This window comes from Ruditapes philippinarum, unplaced genomic scaffold (genome assembly GCF_026571515.1).
Source record: "Ruditapes philippinarum isolate M1 unplaced genomic scaffold, ASM2657151v2 ctg7857_1_1_1_1, whole genome shotgun sequence".
In the NCBI taxonomy this organism is placed as follows: Eukaryota; Metazoa; Mollusca; class Bivalvia; order Venerida; family Veneridae; genus Ruditapes; species Ruditapes philippinarum.
This window is the reverse complement of record NW_026861715.1, coordinates 48,232-71,799: the sequence shown is the minus strand read 5'-3', so window position 1 is coordinate 71,799 and position 23,568 is coordinate 48,232. Positions and strand designations below refer to the sequence as shown.

The following is a 23,568-nucleotide window of genomic DNA, read 5'->3' as shown; positions in this document are numbered from 1 at the left end:
ACAAACAAACAGTTATTAAGCCTGAATGAGATAAATATGACCCGATAGGTCAGTCGAGGCTGAATTATCTTATGTATACGGTCAGCAACATATATAACAAATTTATAACAATGCAAATTCTTATTTAGGACGGACAAGTTCATAAGAAAATCCAAAAATTCATGTACATTGTATATTAAAAGTCATCATAATAAGGTGTATCTTTCAACTCTTTCTTTTGAAGTATTATGATGGCATTTGAATCGAGAAATATGCAATAAAAAGTAATACCTAATAACAAATTTCAAGAAGTTTATTGGCTACAATTTTGAAATAGGTTGTTTTTGTTTGCCAAATATTAAGACTGTGGGTCAAAGGAATCTTAAGTAATTGGGAAGACAAGCTTTTTTAGTCAAGGCCCCTGTGACCTTGACCTTTGACCCAGTGACCTCAAAATCAATAGGCGTCATCTACTAATCATCACTAGCCTCCATGCCAAATATGAAGACTGGTGGTCAAAGAAATCATAAGTTATTGGGCGGACAAGGAAAAACCGACAAACGGCCGGACAGGGAGACGTCCGGACGGACCGACAAGCTGATTCCAGTATACACCCCCCCTTACAACTTGTGGGGGGATATAAAAATCATTTGTTTTAGTGAGTATAAAATGGCAACAGATATTTCTTATTGAAGAAATAATTAGATTTTTGAAATAAAAAAATTTAAAAAATGTTTTATTGACATCACAATTAATATCAATAATGAAAAAACATCTTCTTGAACACCTACCCCTTTGTTACAAGTGGTAGGAAGATTAAAGGTAACTTTGAACACTATCATTTATCTTATTTCAAGTATTTTTAATTGAGTTACTACAGTGTTGCAATTAATTTTGTACATAGAGGCCCTCACTTTGTGCATGTTATACTGCAGTAAGTCTAGTTACTACTGTCTTGCACTCAGAATAATTTTCAATATATTACCATTTGAGCGCAAGAGTGTAGTAACTCGGCACAGTCCAAATATCTAAGAAAGAAAATAAGATAAACATTTTTTTGTTAATTCATTTGCTTTCTGCTACAATTCCTGTTCATATTCTAAAAAATCTTAACAAATGATAGAATAACATTTAAAACAGAATGTTTTTTGTCTCTCTTGTAAAATTTACAAATATACAGTTACTACAGTCTTGCGCTATACCCTCGAAATATTTTATAAAACTCATATTTTTAGGATAATCAGATCTAGGTCAAATGCATGACCAGTCTACACGTTTGATCAACGCTTAATCTATTATCACCATAATTCCCTTGATAAATTAGTTAAACTAAAGTTGGAACAAAAAGGAATGATAAATGAAGTGGGGAAATGATTGTTGGATAAAACAAATTAGAAACTATAGTAACATCTCCCTAAAGAGCTATATATACAGATGTAAAAACACATTAATACCACCATTTATTGTATAAAGACTTAGAAAAAAAACAACATTACTTAGGTAATTCAAACAAAGAAATAAACTATTTAATAATTGCCATGCTACACAATTTTAATCCCCTCATTGTGAAGAAGTAACAGTTGTTCTTGCATAATGCACAGCCTACCTATGTGCACTGTCAATGTGTGAAGTTTGAAGAAAATCCCACTACTTTTGAAGATATTCTCCAGACAATTTTTTTTTCAAGTAAATCTGATAAAGGGCAATAACTTTAAAACTAGGCAAGATAGAGTTATTGTTCTTGCACACTGCACTTCCTACCAATGTGCTATGCCAGTGTATGACGATCACTCAAGTGATTTTAGAGTTATACTCTGCACAAATTTTGGATGCACTCACTGACACACAGACAGAGACTTAAAATAATTTCTACCATCCCTTTTGCCTTTTGCGAGTGGATAAAAGATGTAAAAACATTTCAATAATGCACCACACTAAAATAAGTAAATAACTAAATTTGCTATGGGTCCATTTTCATCAGAAGTTAAGACATCAAAAAAATAAGCTTCTGTCTTCAAAAATAAAACAAAAAATCAGTTCTAAAAATTAGAAAATAAAAGCATACAAATGTCAAAATTAAGATAAACTGTAATATCTCCATTACTTTCAAAATATTCTATCATGTTCACAGATTAAAATACACTGAAACACAACATTTAAATATAAATGAATCTACCCACCAAAACCAAATTTCATGTAAACAAGAGGGCCATGATGGCCCTGAGGTCGCTCACCTGTATATAGGCCCCCCCCCCCCAACACCCCCCCCCAACGTTGCAGGGTCAATTTAACCCAAGGGCTTTTATTTGCACAAACTTGGTAGACACCCATAAGAAGATGTTTCATGCTACACATCTAAGCTCTAGCTCATTGGGCTTTTTAAAAGAAGATTGTTTTTATGTTTTTACTATACACATACATGTATAGTTAAAAACAATGACACCCCTGGGGCCGGGCCAGTTTTGACCCCAGGGCTTTTATTTGAACAAACTTTGTAGACACTTACTAGAAAGATGTTTCATGCTTAATATCTAAACTCTAGCTATTTGGGTTTTTTCAAAGAAGATTTTAAGTTTTTGCTATACACATATAAAGAAAATCAATGACCCCCGGGGCGGGGCCAATTTTGACCCCAGGTCTTTTATTTGAACAAACTTTGTAGAAACTCACTAAAAGATGTTTCATGTTTAATATCTTAACTCTAGCTATTTGGGTTTTTTCAAAGAAGATTTTTAAAGTTTTTTGCTATACACATATCAGGAAAATCAATGACCCCTGGGGCAGTGCCAATTTTAATCCCAGGGCTTTTATTTGAACAAACTTGGTAGACACCTATTAGAACATGTTTCATGCTAAATATCTTAGCCATAGCTCTTTGAGTTCTTTAAAAGAAGGTTTTTTAAGATTTTACTATATGCATGTAGGGAAAATGAATGACCCCCCCCCCCGGGGCGGGGCCAATTTTGACCCCAGGGCTTTTATTTGAACAAACTTGGTAGACACTTATTAGAACATGTTTCATGCTAAATATCTTAGCTCTAACTCTTTTGGTTCTTTAAAAGAAGATTTTTTAAGTTTTTACTATATGCATATAGGGAAAATCAATGACCCCCTTGGGCGGGGCCAATTTTGACCCCAGGGCTTTGATTTGAACAAACTTGGTAGACACCCATTAGAACATGGTTCATGCTCAATATCTTAGCCATAGCTCTTTGAGTTCTTTAAAAGAAGATTTTTTAAGTTTTTACTATATGCATATAGGGAAAATCAATGACCCCCCGGGGCGGGGCCAATTTTGACCACAGGGCTTTTATTTGAACAAACTTGGTAGACACCCATTAGAACATGTTTCATGCTAAATATCTTAGCTCTAGCTCTTTGAGTTCTTTAAAAGAAGATTTTTTAAGTTTTTACTATATGCATATAGGGAAAATCAATGACCCCCCGGGGCGGGGCCAATTTTGACCCCAGGGCTTTTATTTGCACAAACTTGGTAGACACCCATTAGAACATGTTTCATGCTAAATATCTTAGCTCTAGCTCTTTGGGTTCTTTAAAAGAAGATTTTTTAAGTTTTTACTATATGCATATAGGGAAAATCAATGACCCCCTGGGGAGGGGCCAATTTTGACCCGAGGGCTTTTTTTTGAACAAACTTGGTAGACACTCACTAGAAGATGTTTCATGCCAAATATCTAAGCTCTAGCTCTTATGGTTTTTTAAAAGAAGATATTTAAAGTTTTTTCTTTCGGTTGCCATGACAACCAGAGTTCTGCATGGAATTAAATTCTTTGAACAATTTTTAAAGGTGACCACCAAAGGAACATTCCTGTGAAGTTTGGATGAAATTGGCTTAGTGGTTTATGAGGAGATGTCATTTAAAGTAAAAGTTTATGGACGGACGCCGGACGGACGGACGCCGGACGAAAAGCGATCACAAAAGCTCACCCTGTCACTTTGTGACAGGTGAGCTAAAAAGTAAGACATATCTACTTAAAATCAATAAATTTTGAATAAAAACTCTTTTTCCATTGATATATTTATTATACACCAGCAAAATAATCTTTGTACAACTAACTAAAAAAAATAATACGAAAAATGGTTTGAAAATGCAAGCAAGTGTAAATAAAATTCATAAAAAGAATGAAAATAGAAAAAAAAACAAACACTTAAATTCATGCGGGCCTGACACAATATCTATTCTACCTGGTGATATCTCGGTCTGCAAGTTCATGGGTTCACTGGATGACTTAGATATTTTTTGTCGACCTGTCACAGTTAGTGATTTAGGTCGGGACGTGGTGTAGAATTTACGGGTAAATGACTGCAGTGAACTAGAACTTGAGTGTGGCTTTGAACTTGCAGAAGCTGTCGGTATAAACAAATAACCCTTCATAAAATAACGCACAATTCTAAAAATACACTGTTTGATTTATATTTTTACATATATGTTTATTTATTTCTTATATTTAAAATCCCAAACCAACAATTTAATACACAGTTTCATAATTTAACTTGATGTATCAATATTTTTATGTCAACTTCAGAACTCGCCAAATGTTGGTTTTTCCTAACTAAATCCCTGGTTTTCCCAGATGTAACAAAACTAACAAATTCAAGTAATTCTAGATGTTCTATAAAGTTTGATACACTTTCTTTACCTGAGCTTAATCAACCAACAAACTTTACCCAATGTTGTAACCTATTTTTGCCCTATTTTTTTTCTCCATGGCTATAATATTATTATATACAGTATTATCATATTACACATTTAAAAGGCTGAATAATCCCATTCAACTATAGCATGCCATTTGTAGTTATGCTTTAAATACGACAATTATCCTATCTTTTATTTAAAACAATATAAAGTTAAAAAAATATTAATATTTTAGCAAAAAGTATTAGTTTTATGTTTAGAATAAGTACGCTTTCACTGATACAATTCTTTAGTTCACATTCATGTGCTGCGTAAAATTATTGCATGTTTTTACATGCATTAAATTTAAACATAATAATTTTTATGCAGTCTTTAATAAAAGTATATATCTTCAAAAAACATTATATTGGTAAGGTTTATTATATATTTTACATTAAATATACAGAATTAAAACTAAATTCTCACCTTTAGGTTGTTGAGGCTGACTTCTTTCAGCAGTTTGAACACTTTGGTACGTATATTTTGGTGGACGAGGATATTGCTGCAAGGAATAGAAGTCTACTGTTAATGAAAGCATGTTTGTTAATTAATTAATTAATTATTTAAAGGACATAATTATAAAAACTGTTGAAACGACAAATGGGTTTTCTGAATATCTTAACAAGCATTCTCGATTTCTCGGCAAGTGATCAACAGTTAACTACTAATTCCACATGATTTCTAAATTAAATGACCATAAACTCTGGGTAACTGGTTTGATCTTATGGGAGAGCATAGGTTTGTTAACCTATGCTCTTCCTTAAGATCAATCCAGTTACCTATAGTTAACAAATCTATGCTCTCCCATAAGATCAAACCAGTTACCCATAGTTAACAAACCTATCCTCTTAAGAACAAACCAGTTACCAATATTTAACAAACCTATGCTCTCCCTTTAGATCAAACTAGTTACCCATAGTTAACATACCTATGCTCTCCCTTTAGATCAAACCAGTTACCCATAGTTAACAAACCTATGCTCTCCCAAAAGATCAAACCAGTTACCTATAGTTAACAAACCTATGCTCTCCCATAAGATCAAACCAGTTACCTATAGTTAACAAACCTATGCTCTCCCTTTAGATCAAACCAGTTAGCCATAGTTAAAAAACCTATGCTCTCCCATAAGATCAAACCAGTTACCCATAGTTAAACAAACCTATGCTCTCCCAAAAGATCAAACCAGTTACCTATAGTTTAACAAACCTATGCTCTCCCATAAGATCAAACCAGTTACCTATAGTTAACATACCTATGCTCTCCCTTTAGATCAAACCAGTTACCATAGTTAACAAACCTATGCTCTCCCAAAAGATCAAACCAGTTACCTATAGTTAACAAACCTATGCTCTCCCATAAGATCAAACCAGTTACCTATAGTTAACAAACCTATGCTCTCCCTTTAGATCAAACCAGTTAGCCATAGTTAAAAAACCTATGCTCTCCCATAAGATCAAACCAGTTACCTATAGTTAACAAACCTATGCTCTCCCAAAAGATCTAACCAGTTAGCCATAGTTAAAAAACCTATGCTCTCCCATAAGATCAAACCATTTACCTATAGTTAACAAACCTATGCTCTCCCATAAGATCAAACCAGTTACCCATAGTTAAAAAACCTATGCTCTCCCATAAGATCAAACCAGTTACCTATAGTTAACAAACCTATGCTCTTCCAAAAGATCTAACCAGTTACCTATAGTTAACAAGCAATTGTCATAGTATTGCAAGCAATCCATAAGTCCCCTACAGGCCAGTCAATTTTACCAGTGAATGAATGACATGAATGAACTTAAATCTTTTGAGTTCTAAGTTTGTCTATATCACAGTAATGTGTTAAGTTTCCCTGCCTAGCAAGGAAATTATGTTTATACAACCTTGTCATATTATTACGATGTGGGATTTTAAAGTAAATCCTATAATGAATGAAGAAGTTGGAGTGAAAAATACCAATTTCTCGAAAAAAATCTAAGTTCAAGGGGGACATAATTCTGGAAATAGTCTTGCTAGAGTAGTTAACCTTCTCAAAAATGTTGAGTGATAATAAGAAACATATATATGAAGTTTGAAGTAGATACATTAGGAAATAAAGAAGTTATTTAAAAAAGACAACATTTTTTTCATAAAAATTCTAAGTTCAAGGGAGGTAATACTGATAATTTTTGTGCTAGAGTTGTAAACCTTGTCACATATGATGTGGTTGATGACCAGAAACTTATATTTAAAGTTTGAAGTAAACACCTTAAGAAATAAAGAACTTATAGTGAAAAAGCTGAAAAATTTAAATCAGAAATCTTGAAATTCAGGCTATTTGTTGCCATAGCAACCAGAATTTTCAACATAGGAAGAAAAAAAAAGACGTGCATAATCTCCATACTGCCATCTATCCATATATCAAGTTTCATAAAAATATTTTCAGTACTTTTTGCGTTATCGCGGGATCCAGTTTATGTGTTAAATTTGCCATATTTTCAGGCTATTTGTTGCCATAGCAACCAGAAGTTTCCACATAGGAAGAAAAAAAAAAAGACGTGCATAATCTCCATACTGCCATCTATCCATATATCAAGTTTCATAAAAATATTTTCAGTACTTTTTGCGTTATCGCGGGATCCAGTTTATGTGTTAAATTTGCCATATTTTCAGGCTATTTGTTGCCATAGCAACCAGAAGTTTTCACATAGGAAGAAAAAAAAAAGACGTGCATAATCTCCATACTGCCATCTATCCATATATCAAGTTTCATTAAAATATTTTCAGTACATTTTGCGTTATCGTGGGATCCAGTTTTGTGGACGGACGGACTGACTGACTGACAGACAGACGGACGGAGGGTCAAACCTAAAGTCCCCTCCGGTTGAAACGGGTAGGGGACTAAAAAAACCTATGCTCTCCCATAAGATCAAACATTTACCTATAGTAAAACAAACTATGCTCTCCCTTTAGATCAAAGAACCAGTTTCACCAATATTTAACAAACCTATGCTCTCCCATAAGATCAAACCAGTTACCCATTAGTTAAAAAACCTATGCTCTCCCATAAGATCAAACCAGTTACCTATAGTTAACAAATCTATGCTCTCCCAAAAGATCAAACCAGTTACCTATAGTTAAATAAACCTATGCTCTCCAATGATCAAACCAGTTACCCATAGTTAAAAACTATTGCTCTCCCCTTTAGATCAAACCAGTTACCCATAGTTCCACAAACCTATGCTCTCCCAAAAGATCTTCTATAAGTTACCCTATGCTCTCCCTTTAGATAGTTAACAAACCTATGCTCTCCCCAAAAGATCAAACCAGTTACTAGTTATATTTCCCAAAGAGGTCTAAACCAGTTACCTATAGTTAAACAAGAGGGCCTTGATGGCCCTGGGGGGTCGCCTCACACCTCTGAACATCAGGCCCTCAGGGCCCCGCGCCAGTTTAAACCAAAAAGGGCTTTTAAAATTTGGAACAAACTTGGAAGACACCCATTTGAAACATATTTCATGATGTTAAGATTTTACTAAACACAAATTATGAATAACAATGACTTTTGCCAACAACCCCCTCCCCCCTGGCAGGGCCCAATTTTAAAAACCCCAAGGGCTTTTATTGAACAAACTTGGTAGACATCCATTAGAAATGTTTCATGCTAAATATCTCAGCTCTAGCTCTTTGGGTTTTTTAATAGAAGATTTTTAAACTTTTTACTCTATGTATATAGGGAAATTTCAATGACCCTGGGACGGGCTTTTATTTGAAACCAAATTTGTAGTAGACCCCATTTAAGAACAATGTTTTTATTGCTAAATATCTTAGCTCTAGCTCTTTGGGTTCTTTAATTTTTAAGTTTTTTACTATAATGCATATAGGGGAAAATACATGACCCCCTGGGGCGGGGCCAATTTTTTGACCCCAGGGCTTTTTATTTGAACAATCTTGGTAGACACTGATAAAGATGTTTCATGCCTATTTATCTTAGCTCAAGCTCTTTGGGTTTTCTTTAAGAGAAGATTTTTTAAAGTTTTTTAACTATATGCATTATAGGGAAAAATCAATGAACCCTGGGGCCAGGGCAATTTTGACCCCAGGGCTTTTATTTGAACAAACTTGGTAGACATCTATTAGAACATGTTTCATGCTAAACATCTCAGCTCTAGCTCTTTGGGTTCTTTAATAGAAGATTTTTAACTTTTTACTCTATGTATATAGGGAAAATCAATGACCCCTGGGAACGGGCCCAATTTCTTTTGACCCAGGGCTTTTATTGAAAAAATTTGTAGACACCCCATTAGAAACATGTTTTATGCTAAATATCTTAGCTCTAGCTCTTTGGTTCTTTAAAAGAATTTTTTAGTTTTTACTATATACAATAGGGAAAATCAAATGACCCCTGGGGCGAGGCCAAATTTTTTGACCCCAGGGCTTTTATTTGAACAAACTTTTTTTGGGGGTAGAACAACTGATAAGAAGATGTTTTTCATGCTTAATATCTTAGCTCTAGCTCTTTGGGTTCTTTAAGAGAAGATTTTTTTAAGTTTTTTTTATATAATGCATATAGGGAAAATCAATGAACCCTGGGGCGGGGGCCAATTTTGACCCAGGGCTTTTATTTGAACAAACTTGGTAGACATCCATTAGAACATGTTTAAACACCAAAAAATATCTAAGCTTAGCTCTTTGGGGGTTTTTTTAGAAGAAATTTTTTTAAAGTTTTTACTTTATGCATGTAGGGGAAAATCATGACCTGGGGCGGGGCCAATTTGACCCAGGGCTTTTATTTGAACAATCTTGGTAGACACTTATTAGAAGATGTTTCATTGCTTAATATCTTAGGTCTAGCTCTTTTGGTTCTTTAATAGAAGATTTTTTTAAAAGTTTTTACTATTGCATATAGGCGAAAATCAAATGACCCCCTGGGGCGGTGCCAATTTTGACCCCAGGGCTTTTATTTGAACAAACTTGGTAGACATCCATTAGAACATGTTTAATGTACAAATTATCTAAGCTCTAGCTTCTTTGGGTTTTTGTAGAAGAAGATTTTTTTTAAGTTTTTACTATATATGCATATAAGCGAAAATCATGACCCCTTGGGCGGGGCCCCAATTTTGACCCTAAACCCGCAGGGCTTTTATTTGAACAATCTTGGTAGACACTTATTAGAAGATGTTTCATGCTTAAATCTTAGGTCTAGCTCTTTGGGTTCTTTAAAAGAAAGATTTTTTTAAAAGTTTTTTACTATAATGCATTAGGGAAATCAATGAACCCCCTGGGGCGGGGCCAATTTTGACCCAGGGCTTTTATTTGAAACAAATTGGTAGACATCCATTAGAACATGTTTTTATGCCAAATATCTAAGGCTCTAGCTCTTTTGGGTTTTTAGTAGAAGATTTTTTAAGTTTTTACTATAATGCATATAAGGAAAATCAATTGACCCCCTGGGGCGGGGCCAATTTTGACCCCAGGGCTTTTTTATTTGAACAATCTTTGGTAGAACACTCATTAGAAGATGTTTCATGCCTTAATATCTTAGGTCCATAACGCTCTTTGGGTTCTTTAAAAGAAGATTTTTTAAGTTTTTTACTTATATGCCTATAGGGAAAATCAATGACCCCTGGGGCGGGGCCAATTTTGACCCCACAGGGATTTTATTTGAACAATCTTGGTAGATCAACTCACTAGAAGATTGTTTCATGCCAAATATCTAAGCTCTAGCTTTTTTGGGTTTTCTAGAAGATAGATGTTTAATAAAGTTTTTTCTTTTTGGTTGCCAATGGCAACCAGAGTTCTCCATGGAATGGAATTCTTTGAACAACTTTGTTAAGGTTTCACAACAAGGAAATCCCTTGTGAAGTTTTCATTATGATCTGCCTTATGGTTTTTCAGAGGAGATGTCGTTTGAAAGTGTGAACGGACAACGGACGACGTACGACGTAACGACAGACGACGGACCGAAGAGTGATTCCTAATAGCTCACCCTGAGCAAATGCTCAGGTGAGCTAAAAACCTATGCTCTCCCCTTTAGATCAACCAGTTACCTAATATTTAACAAAACCTATGCTCTCCCTTTAGATCAAAACGTGGTGGGGAACAGTTACCAATATCTAACAAACCTATGCTCTTCCTTAAAGATCAAACCAGTTACCTACATAGTTAACAAACCTATGCTCTCCAAAAGATCAAACCAGTTTACCCATAGTTTAACAAAACCTATCTCTCCATAAAGATCAAACCAGTTACCTATAGTTAAACGAATATGCTCTCCCTTTAGATCAAACCAGTTACCAATTATCTAACAAACCTATGCTCTTCCCTTAAGATCAAACCAGTTACCTATAGTTAACAAACCTATGCTCTCCAAAAAGATCAAACCAGTTACCCATAGTTAAAACAAACCTATGCTCTCCCTAAGATCAAACCAGTACCCATAGTTTAAAAAACCTATGCTCTCTCCATAAGATCAAACCAGTTACTCATAGTTTAAAAAACCTATGCTCTCCCATAAGAATCAAACCAGTTTACTCATAGTTTAAAAAACCTATGCTCTCCCATAAGATCAAACCAGTTACTCATAGTTAACAAACCTACGCTCTCCCTTCAGCTACATGTATATGGGCAGATGCAAGGGTAAGTTAAATGAGCTCACTATTGATAATTATTTATATTGCAAAGCTAAATTGTTAAGATCAACATTCTTGTTTTTATGCACAATGTTTGTTTGTGTCTTTATTTATCAGGTTTTCATTTGTTTGTTTATTTTTGTTTTATTAATATGACATTGTGCATAAAACAAGAATGTGTTTTATGCACAATGTCATTATAAAAAACAAATAAACAAACAAATGAAAACTAAATAATAAAGACACAAACAATTACATTTTAAAATGTTCAGTAAAACAGATGTATTACATGAGGGTCTCGAAGATGGCGGGGCCTTGTCATGAAGAAAATGTATTATCACCTACTGGGGATATTCTCATCAATTGATCAAACATGAAGGGTAGTCACTCGATAATACCTGGAAAAATATAACAAAGAATTCATATCCCGTTATATCACAATACACCACAAAAACTAATGAAACTGGTAGTCACTCGAATAATAATTACTGGAAAAATGATATAAAAAGAATTAATATCCGTTATATCACAATACAACAACAATACTATGACTGACTGGTAAGTCACTCGATAAACTGGAAAAATATTACAATAAATTCAGAATCCATTATCCAATACACTGCAACACTTTTTACCTTTATTGTAAATTTAGTTTAACATTTATTTTAATATTAAAAGATAATTACACTTGAACTGGTTTATATATAAAGAAATACATGTATAACATGAATAACACAATTGATAATAATTAGTCATAAGGGAAAAGTTGCTTAATTTACAGTTTCAAGTATGTTTTAACCTTGACCTTTTAACTTCATACTTGACATGACAATCTCCCTGAGATTAAATTAAGATAGTTTCACAAAACTATTTTACTACTTTACATGAAAACCTATTTTAGATATCACTGAAACATTGTTTTTCTTTCTAGTTTTTTGTTTAAAGATGGTCTTTTAATAAAGGGAATTTTCAACACAGCTGATATAAAGAAGAATAACATTTGAATTCAAACAAAAGTTCATTTAAAATTTTAGTTTAATTAGATAAATTGAGATAAATCTTTTACACATACTGAAACCAAATTTTAAGACATTGCCTTGGCAAAGTACTTTATAGCTTCTTATTACTTCAACCTTTTGGACACTTTCGGTGTGTAAGATTAGTCTTAGTTACTCTAATGCTATGAAGGTCTTAAAGCTAATTAACAATTTATCTTGTTGAAAACCAACTTAGATGCCTCTGCATGAATTATTTCAGACAGTAAATATTTGTTTTTCTTAAAGTAAAGAAAGTTATCAGGGTTAAAACAACACTTTTAACTTCCATTACAAAAGAATTTTTCTCCAACAGGAGCATTTATTAGAGATATCGGTAAGAAAGAAAAAACAAAGAACACTCACAATGGTCTCTAAGGTAAAGCAACATGGCAACAAAGATAAAATCGACCAGATCAAATCCTATACCATCTGCAAATATTGCGTCCCACAAAACTAGCAAATCTTGCATCGGGAATTCCCTCCAAACAGCAAGACGGATCCCAGCGACTGGAAATAATCATATCATCTTCAAAGTGTTAAGATAACTTCTGAATTGCATAATTATGAGTTTCGAGGGCAATAATTTGTCTTCCATTGAAGTAATCTTATATCATGAATAACTGTATATATTTTCAGTCCTTATACATATTTATAGGTCAGAACAACATTCAATCACATGGTCTTTAAATGAATTTTTTCCCAGTATAATCTGGAGACCTACAACAATTTGATAGGTAGCCAGAGAACAAACAAAAAATAAATTAAATATACAAAATGTTTTTTTTTTATCAAAAAAGACATTACATTGTATTCTAAATAACTCAACAGCTTGTTTTTCATGTCCATGTCTCAGCGATCATGTTGAACATACAAAGTTATTTATTAGACTTTAATAACTGTGGCAACATGATACACAAGTGTAACTATGATAAAGATGACCCATCCATATACTGGAAATATATCTACAGGAATATTTAAAACACATTCTTAGTAAAAATTTTATGAATCTACTTTGAGTCAATGGATTATAATTATACAAACCCAAAACAAGAGTTACTATTCAGATAATTAAATGCTTTTTTCATATGACAGTTACACTAACTATAAATTATGTCCATATAAAAAGCATAATGTAGGAAACACTGTTTTAGCATGTGACTCCTAAAATTCGTCTCGGGCAAATATGGAATTTTAATATATCTAATATATATAATTATTGGCAACAAAGGAATTAAAGACAGAATGAAGCTTGACATTCATTTTTGCTGTTAAATTGACATCTTTAATAAAATTTTCAATCAAAATTACATTTTCCCTCATGAATTAATCCAGTAATGTTGTAATAAAATTGTCACCGAATACCAGCATAAAAGACAAATTGATAGTTTCTGGAATTTCGTAGTCCTCAATAATTGTATTCATATCGTAAAATTTCACACCATCAATTAAAGCATTAAATAGAGTATTTTTAATAGCTTTTACATCATTTAGTGGTTATCAAATAACATTATGTAACCAACAAAGCTATAAAATATAACAACATTCTATAACAAATCACATATTTTATGAAATTAATACCACACTACAGGAGTGGGGATATGATGAATAAAGCTGTATTTTATATTCAAACACTTGATAGTCTGTGAATAACAACTAGGGAATAGAATTTGGATACATTTTTACAATATGAAGCAGTGATAAATGACAGCAGGAAAATGATCTTATCATTTTGTGCAAAAATACAACATGACAAACTTCCCTACTGTTATACATGTATATACACTAGCACCGCTTCATTTATATTCAATACAACCAGTCTTACAAGTAAATGGCAGTTACGATTTGATTTGCAGCTACAGAAAATGTTTTATCCTCTAAGGTTCCGAAATAGACTTACTCCAGAATAAAGAATATTTTGGGTTTTTCCCAGCTAAACCGGGGGTACAAACAAACATTACAGTTACAGCTTCATAAATACGCGCAACAGGTTGATTAATCTATTGTGACCAGTGCACTGTGAAACTTTAACAGTAAACGGGTGATTAGCATGGAAAAACCCACATTTGCCGAGTTCCGAAATATAAAGTAAATACATAATATAACATATAACAAGAAAATTCAACATGTAGTTAATTTTTCTATAGCATGACAATACTATTAAAGCACAACAAAATTTAAGAAGCTTTTGAGAAATAAAAATTAAAGCATTTCTGAGGCATAATGAGCCTTTAAGTTAAATATTTTTAGTATAATTCTTCATTCACTTACATGCCATATATCTGAGGAGCTATTTCATGTCTCTCTAGATGCATATGAAGTTCAAGGTCAGCTTTCTTCAGCAGATAGTCCTGTATTCGGGTCAGTTTTGTCACAATCACATTAGAAGGGTTCAGATCCTGTGGTCTGGCAAACGGCTGGGAGCATGAAGGATCTGTAGCTTGCTGCAACAATAATTATCATCAATTATTATATAAGTTTACACAGATGTTTATTTTAGTCAAAGATTGTAGGAAGCTATAGGCTTATATGCACACCCTCAAAAATCTGTTTGTGAAACCAACCAGCACTAAGCAATGACGATAAACTTTCTTTCTCAACTTAAAACAACAGTTTACCCCTGACTGGCTTTGAACCCAAGCATGCCAGCAATCCTTAGTTAAGTACATGTAGTCTGATCTGTTAACCACTTAACCATGTTGCCATGTTATCATTATTATTTTACTTGTTCAAAATAGTAACTACATAATTATGAACCTTATTTTATACTAAAAATAATTTTGCTTAAATACTTTGATGCATTGGCGTAATTTCCATTCTTGGAAATCTTCATTATCAATATTTTGTCAAATCTGTCATAAGTTAATATCATGCTATTTATTGGTACGTGTATAATTATGTTTGCTAAAAACAGTAATCAAAGTACTCAAGAACAAAGCTAGGTTAGCCATGTAGTCTGACCTGCGGCCCTATACATGTATTAGCAAAAGCGGAAAACTGTAATATTAATCAAGCTATGCAACGCTTTAAATTTAAAGTAGAATATGCTAATTTTTATACAATATTCACAAAGAAGAAAATAATATTCCTCTTATAAAATGTTATTAAACATAAACATATTGATGGCAGTGTAGGGTTTTTTTTGTATTGTGGTTTTAGTGACATTGCTGGTAGGTTAATCATAATTGAATATGGTTGAGTATCCTCCTAGTAATTCAGAGGTCCTGGGCTCAGCCCTGAGTCATTGACTTGGGTTTACTTGGGTTTGCATTAGGTATAAAACATTGCCAACTTAACAAATATACCTTTGTAGGGTAAACTTCCTTTGACACATACCAAGGTTCCATAGTTTGCATCACTTGAGAAAACATTGCACTGTAATATAAAATTAAACAGGTTTTACAATGTATTCCTTAAAACCTCATATTAACAAGCTTTTGTAATAAAATTTGGTTCCAGTTAAAATTGTCTCAGCCTGATCACCAGATAACATTGCTAATTCTATGCTTCTTTAAAAAATTGTATCATAGTTTGGAGACCTTTCTACTGAAAATATGTCAGCATTAAATAGAATACCCACACATGCACAGTGCATTAATTGGAGTGCAGGTATTTGTAAGATATAAACTATGAAACTGAGAAAATGACAACTTACTATGCATCATGCTCAAGATATTTGGGATCCAACACACATTTAATCTTCTCACTGTAATATAGAAAATACATTCTTATTATTTCATCATAATATTTGATTCCTAAATTAAAAATAACTCATGATCTTTTTTACCTATTTAAGAATTGGACTATAAAACAAAAACTTAAACATTAAAATGATGAAATACTATTATAAACTAAAATCAAAATCAAGTTGCAACAAAACAATTTTAAATTATAACAGTAAATAGTTCATTTATGGCATATATATTCTATCCAACCCATCGGAAATTTTTTTTTTTGAAATTAAGCAGTATGCATAAGCTAAAGAAATACAAGCAGCAATGCTAAAAAGAAATCAATACCATGGTAATATGCACAAAACTAAACTGCTGTTTATTCAGATAAATAAGTAAAATATGTGAATATGAAACAACTCGTCCAATATCAGAATATGAAACAATGAGTTAAATATTTGATTATAAAACCATCAGTCCAATATTTTTCTGTCCTTTAAATGAAACAATCAGACTGAGTCCAATATTTGAATATGAAATAATCAGTCCAATATTTGAACATAAACAAATAGAATCTACATGTTCTTGAAACAATCAGTCCAATATATGAATATTAAAATACATTCAGTCCAAAATCTGGATATAAAATATTTGATTATGTCCAAAATCTGAATATGAAACCATCAGTCCAACATTTCTAAGTCAAAAATTTAAACCAATGAGTCCAATATTTGAATAAGTATAAAACAATGAGTCCAATATTTGAATACTAAATAATAAGTAGTATTCAATAAAACAGAATATTTATTTCAGTGGTTATTCTTATCCATTAATCATTATATAAGGACGGTCAGTTACAAAGAATACAGACAAGTGTGATATAGAAGCAGTTAACCTGTGCATGTTAACAACACAGTAATCAATGCATGCAAACTATCTGATAAAACATAACATTATATTTAACAGAATAAGAAGACGCACAGTCCAGCCTTTAAGTACTTAGATTACATCAAATGTCTGAGTGTTTTCAATGCATAAACTATACATATAATATAATAAGTTCTTTACAGTTTAAAGGGACTCAACTGAGGCTTTTTTGAAAAGACAGGCAGGGCTCATCCGGAAGGGCGATTCAGGCGAAAACTTCGCCGTGTATATTCCAATTTCGCTCTTCCGATTGATCAAAGAGAAGTCAACATCGCCGATAAAATCTTAATTCCCAAATAGTAATTACTTAGCGATGTAAAGAGCAGAGATTGTATCCGCCCATATGACGACCGCTAATTATCATTATCCAATCAGAGCGTCGCTTTATACTACCCTTCACCTGTAAGCGAAGCGATAGACCGCCTACTCTAAACAATAAATAATGAGAGCATCGACCCGAAACGGTATAATTGTGTGATAGTTTTGCGAGTTTAATACGGGATTTGGCGATAATTATACATTGTTTTTTCCCCGATTATCTAAACACGTGCAATCTTCCCTAATTGATATACACGATGCACTTCGGTGGTGGGTTTTTAACCCGAGTAAAGTCTATGTGCAACGGATTTTTCACGGCTATCACAAAACTGTTAGTCAATTAAAAATAATCAATTTCATTAATGATCAGCGACCTGATTAAAAACTTAATCATAGTTTTGAATGATTTCAGTCTGTTAACATCAATTTTTACTGTAAAATTGTTATGTCGCTCACGTCATGGCTACGAGGCGAAATGCCGAAACCGAGCAGTAAGAAAGTTACTGATTCTGATAGTTACACCTACGCGAAAATTTAAGAAAGCCATGCGATTGGTATGTTGTAGACAGTGGGGGTGTTAGGCATTGTTCTCTTTGTAGAAATGCCAAATTTGACACAGTTTACGCACGTGGGCTAAACTACATATCGGTCGTATATCATCACGGATTTATATTATTATTATTATTGTAATATAAATCCGTGATATCATGTAACGTATATAACAACAAAATTTGTCAGGAAAGAAGTGTTCTTATTGTTTCAATATAAATATTTGTTTTAATGTCGTAAATATGACGCTCAGATTAAGATTTATCAATATTGTAAATTTTAAAAAGCATTATTTTTAAAGATATTACCTAATTTAACATTTCATGAAAATAAAGGGAGGTAATTAGAAATTAATTTTCTACCATTTCTCAGTCAAATTTTTCAATAAGAAATGAATGTATGTAATTTTAGTGATCAAATATAATGTGCACAAATGTTTGCAGTACATATTTTACATATTCTTTGATGTTTGAAAATTGTTTTATAAGCATAATTATATGCATATAAATATGACATTACAACATTCAGGACTTCGAAAGAAATTTCTGTTACCAGAACAGAATAGAACAGATATTATTAATCAATATCGAATGTGACATCATCTTCTATTAAAAGTGAGGAAAGTAAAAAATATGAAATTGATTTTATCATCATATCTTTTCTTACACATTATTATCAACAAATGTATATGAAAATATATAAACACATATTTAGAGAAAGCTTATAAATAGCTGATCAATAGAAAAATAATTTTTTATATTCATATTTGCAGCTCAAAAACATTTAGATGCCATTGCCAGATCTACTACTAATTAATCTACTTTTAATTAATACTACTATTAATTAATCTACTATTAATTAATAAACTGGAGAAATATTATAAGTGATGTTAATTGTGTATATATTATAATATATTATTAAAGGATGTATAGCCATGCATGTTAATGCATACACATTGGGTTGTTTCCCTTCTCCCTAATTTTCGCGAGGAAGTCACTTCTCCCTAAAATTTCCCCCCAGGATGAGCCCTGGACAGGTCTGGAATTTTTTTGAAATTATTGTTCCATTTCATGTAGGCCTAGACTAATAACTTAAGTGCAAACTTTCATACCATTCGCTCACTCTGTTTTTCCAGAATAATTATTCTATTTGTGAAAAAGGACCCAATGTAGTAGATCTAGAACTGGATAAGAGTAGCACAAAAATACAATTTTCAATTAATTTCTGAGTAAATTTCTTAATTATCTTTAGCATATCTTTCTGTTTTTAAGTGCCCAAGCTGTTATAGGAAATTTCAAAACATTCAATAAATTTCTCTGTGCATCAAAATTGAGCTGTCCACACAAATTTTTTTTATAACTTATATATGAAGATTTGTTTGTTAGCAATAAACGTCAGTTTACAACGGTATTTTACCTTATAATAAAACTATTGTGAGGGATGATTGTTCATTTATTCTGTACCAATACAAATGTGGTTTTTCTTTCAAAATAATTTTTGTGAGTAAGTGTTCAGCCATTTTGACACTAGAAACCCAAGTAGAACCACTAACCTTAAATCATGTAAGATAACTGGATAACTTCCTGATGTTAAAAACACTTAAACATCCCTGCTGGAATTCTTTTGTTTGTTTGGTTGGGTTTTTACATCCCACCAACACAGTATAGGTTGTCTTTCCAGCTTTATTGGTGGAGGAAGACCTCAGTCTTTATTTTAGGCACAAACAGGCACCTGAGTAGAACCACCAACATTTCATTAAGCTAGCAGGATAGCTTCCTCACTTGAAAGAATCTAAAGTCCATGTCGGGATTCGAACAAGTGATTTGAAGTCAACAACATTAACCACTTGGCCATGGACGCCCCCTGCTGGGATTCAAACAAGTGGTGAATCAACATCAGTGATTTCAACAACTTGGCAACAAACCCCCACTTTTTTCTCTCAAAAATTTACAACCAACTTTTTCACATACATGTAAATCTCTTGTAATTACTGGCTAACAGAATGACAATAAACAAATTCAATCTTCTTTAAAAAACAAGATATGTTTGTAAAACATGTATGCCCCCTATCTGCAGCCAATTAGTCATGTGATCAGGTTATTATGCATGACTTCTGACCCAGTGAACAAACAATTAATAAGGGTTATCTAGTATCTACTGGTCATGACTAGTCACAAGGTAATAATTATTGTGACCCCATAGGTTGTGTGCAGCAATTTAAGTTATTACAAATCTTACCAAATAATATATGCATAAATTTTATGAATCATGTAGGCCTCATTAATGACAGCCAAGTTGTTATATTACATAAGACCTTCAAATGTGTATACCAAAAGCATTTTTAGTTTAATATAAAAATATCAACCAAGGCAACTTGAGTTGTTGAGTTATTGGTCAGAAACCGTCATTAAGTACAAGGTCAATGTGACCTTGACCTTGGACCCCTTGACCCCAAAATCAATAAGGGTCATCTGCTGGCAATGACCAATCATCATACCAAGTTTGAAGTTTCTAGGCCTAAGCGTTCTTAAGTTATTAATCGGAAACCGTATTTACCTACAAGGTCAATGTGACCTTTGACCCCTTGACCCAAAATCAATAGGGGTCATCTGCTGGTCATGACCAATCACCATACCAAGTTTGAAGTGCCTAGACCTAAGTGTTCTTTAGTTATTGATCAGAAACCGTTTTTACTTACAAGGTCAATGTGACCTTGACCTTTGACCCCTTGACCCCAAAATCAATAGGGGTCATCTGCTGGTCATGACCAATCATCATACAAAGTTTGAAGTTCCTAGGCCTAGGGGTTCTTAAGTTATTGATCGGAAACCGTTTTTACCTACAAGGTCAATGTGACCTTGACCTTTGACCCCTTGACCCAAAACTCAATAGGGGTCATCTGCTGGTCATGACCAATCACCATACCAAGTTTAAAGTTCCTAGGCCTAGGGGTTCTTAAGTTATTGATCGGAAATCGTTTTTACCTACAAGGTCAATGTGACCTTGACCTTTGACCCCTTAACCCCAAAATCAATAAGGGTCATCTACTGGTCATGACCAATCACCATACCAAGTTTGAAGTTCCTAGGCCTAACGGTTCTTAAGTTATTGATCGGAAACCGTTTTTACCTAAGAGGTCAATGTGACCTTGACCTTTGACCCCAAAATCAATAGGAGACATCTACTGATTATGACCAATCACCATATCAAGTTTGAAGTCCCTAGGCCTAGGGGTTCTTTAGTTATTCATCGGAAACTGTTTTTACCTACAAGGTCAATGTGACCTTGACCTTTGACCCCTTAACCCCAAAATCAATAGGGGTCATCTACTGATCATGACCAATCACCATACCAAGTTTGAAGTTCCTAGGCCTTAAGGTTCTTTAGTTATCACTCGGAAACCGTTTTTGCTTACAAGGTCAATGTGACCTTGACCTTTGACCCCTTGACCCCAAAATCAATAGGGGTCATCTACTGATCATGACCAATCACCATACCAAGTTTGAAGTTCCTAGGCCTTAAGGTTCTTTAGTTATCACTCGGAAACCATTTTTGCTTACAAGGTCAATGTGACCTTGACCTTTGACCCCTTGACCCCAAAATCAATAGGGGTCATCTACTGGTCATGACCAATCACCATACCAAGTTTGAAGTTCCTAGGCCTAAGGGTTCTTTAGTTATCACTCGGAAACCATTTGGTCTACGGACCGACGGACCGACAGACCGACGGACCGACGGACCGACAAGTGCAAAGCAATATACCCCCTCTTCTTCGAAGTGGGGGCATAATAAACAAATTGTGCTGCTAATAAGACTAAAACTTGTGAATTTATTGTGTGTAAAAACTCCCTATTACACTAACTGCTCTACCTAAAATTTGACACAAAACCTAAATTGTGCAATTGTCAACCATATAATAGTAACTGTCTGTGAAAATGAATTCTTGACTATAAAAATGACAAAAACGTCATATGTGATACACAGTGAAAAAGACACCTTTCCAGAAATAATACTAAAAATAACCCTGTCCCACAGAAAACTTTATATAACTATAATTGTGTATACAACTTTAATGTTAGTCACCTGGATACAGAGTCCAAGATGCTGAAAACAATAACCAACACTACAATACATATATAAACATAAACAACATAATATTATACAAGATATCTATACTGTTTCCGAGCAGTTTACGGCCCGAAATCGCACATTTTTACAAAATATGGAAAAAAAAATTGTCAAGGGAAGAGACAAAAATTTGACATAGCACAATTAGGTACCTGTCCAGCATTACCATGTTTTTGATTTTGTTCTTATTCTTTACTTTTTAATTGGAATACAGGCTTTTATTCATTATATCTAACAAGGGTAGCAGTTTTTCAGACTTTTTCTTCATTTTGAATTTAATTCGGAAATGTAAGCAATGTGAAGGTGATTTTATCATAGAGATAGAACTTTCATGTCTGCAAGTAATTATTCAAAAGTACTATTTACCTGGAATGGGACATCCATTTAATAATTGCCCATGAAATTTGAACCTGAATTCCCAAGGTGTTGCTTATTTTTTATTGTTTCAAGAAAAATAGACCATACTTGAGGGAAATGATTAAAGGCCGATAACTGCTAGGGTCCGGGAACTACTTGGAAACCAGTACACATTACGAGTGTCTGAAATTAAGGGCATTGCGGACTTCAATTCCATGGAAAACCAATATAGACTTATATAAATATTCCTGAAACATTTTTCTTAATACAAACATTTAGATACATAATTATTGTCTATGTGTTAACCCTTAACACAGGTTATTAGTGTGGAAACAAGCCCTACCTCCCAGGGACCCACCACCCAGGACCCTCTATACTACCCAAATATCCTGAAAACCCTAAAAACACAAATTTATCATTCAACATACATGTGAATATAAAATCATACAATTCTAACAAGAAATATCTACATTGTATTTATATTTTTGTTAGAATTGTACGATGTTGGGGAGGGGGGTGGTGCAGGGGGGCTCTGTGGGTAGGACTTGGTCCCATCTTGACAACCTGTGACCCTTACCACATTCAATATCATAAATATACCTGATTAGCAGAAAGTGAGGTGAAAATATTTTGTAAACAATCAGTCACTATTCATTAACACTTGTTACAAAGTGACGTGAAAATAATCCAACAAAATTAGTCTCCAATTAGTCAAACTTATTACAAACAACATGATGTGAGTACTATTTCTATTATGGTAAAGCTAGAACTTACTCTAATGATTCCATCTCAGATGCATGCAGGAATGCTTGGTGATCACAGTGTAGGACAAATATCATTGGTGCCAATAACTCGTGCATCCCCTGAAAATATAACCAACATTAATATTAACATAGTTTTTCTTTTTATATCATCATTTCAAATAATTATTTAAGTAAAATGAGATTTTTCTTTCCATTTTATGAAGTACTTCATTTTATTTAAAAACATTATTTAACAAGAGCTGTCAGCTTGATTATTCATAAAACAAGAGCCTGGATAATGTAAGAATTTTCTTAATTCATTTCAAAATGTTAACAGTACTAAACCATATAAAAAAAATTTCTTTATTTCTACATGGATTTTTATAAAAATATTTTCAGATGTATTTTTAGTCAATTTATACTATTTGCTTTGATTCTTAGTTCATTATTTTCTTATAGATCCAATTAACAAATCTTGAAATAAATTTTTATAATTATCTATCACAATATTATAATATCATAAAGCAAAGATGTCTTATTATTCATAAATGACAAATTGCA

At 33.1% G+C, this 23,568-nt stretch overlaps 1 protein-coding gene across 1 annotated transcript in view; it reads right to left on the bottom strand.

Annotated features, from left to right (window-relative positions):
- LOC132716586 (TBC1 domain family member 5-like) overlaps window positions 1–23,568 on the bottom strand; it is a gene marked incomplete at its 3' end in the record, with an annotated part of 55,569 nt that overhangs the window by 5,995 nt on the left and 26,006 nt on the right. Inside the window, 10 exon segments of the mRNA XM_060699891.1 lie at window positions 4,186–4,347; window positions 5,102–5,177; window positions 11,570–11,594; window positions 11,967–11,973; window positions 12,681–12,816; window positions 12,818–12,824; window positions 14,586–14,758; window positions 15,620–15,689; window positions 15,970–16,020; window positions 23,039–23,127. Coding sequence (XP_060555874.1) covers window positions 4,186–4,347; window positions 5,102–5,177; window positions 11,570–11,594; window positions 11,967–11,973; window positions 12,681–12,816; window positions 12,818–12,824; window positions 14,586–14,758; window positions 15,620–15,689; window positions 15,970–16,020; window positions 23,039–23,127 — 796 coding nt within the window.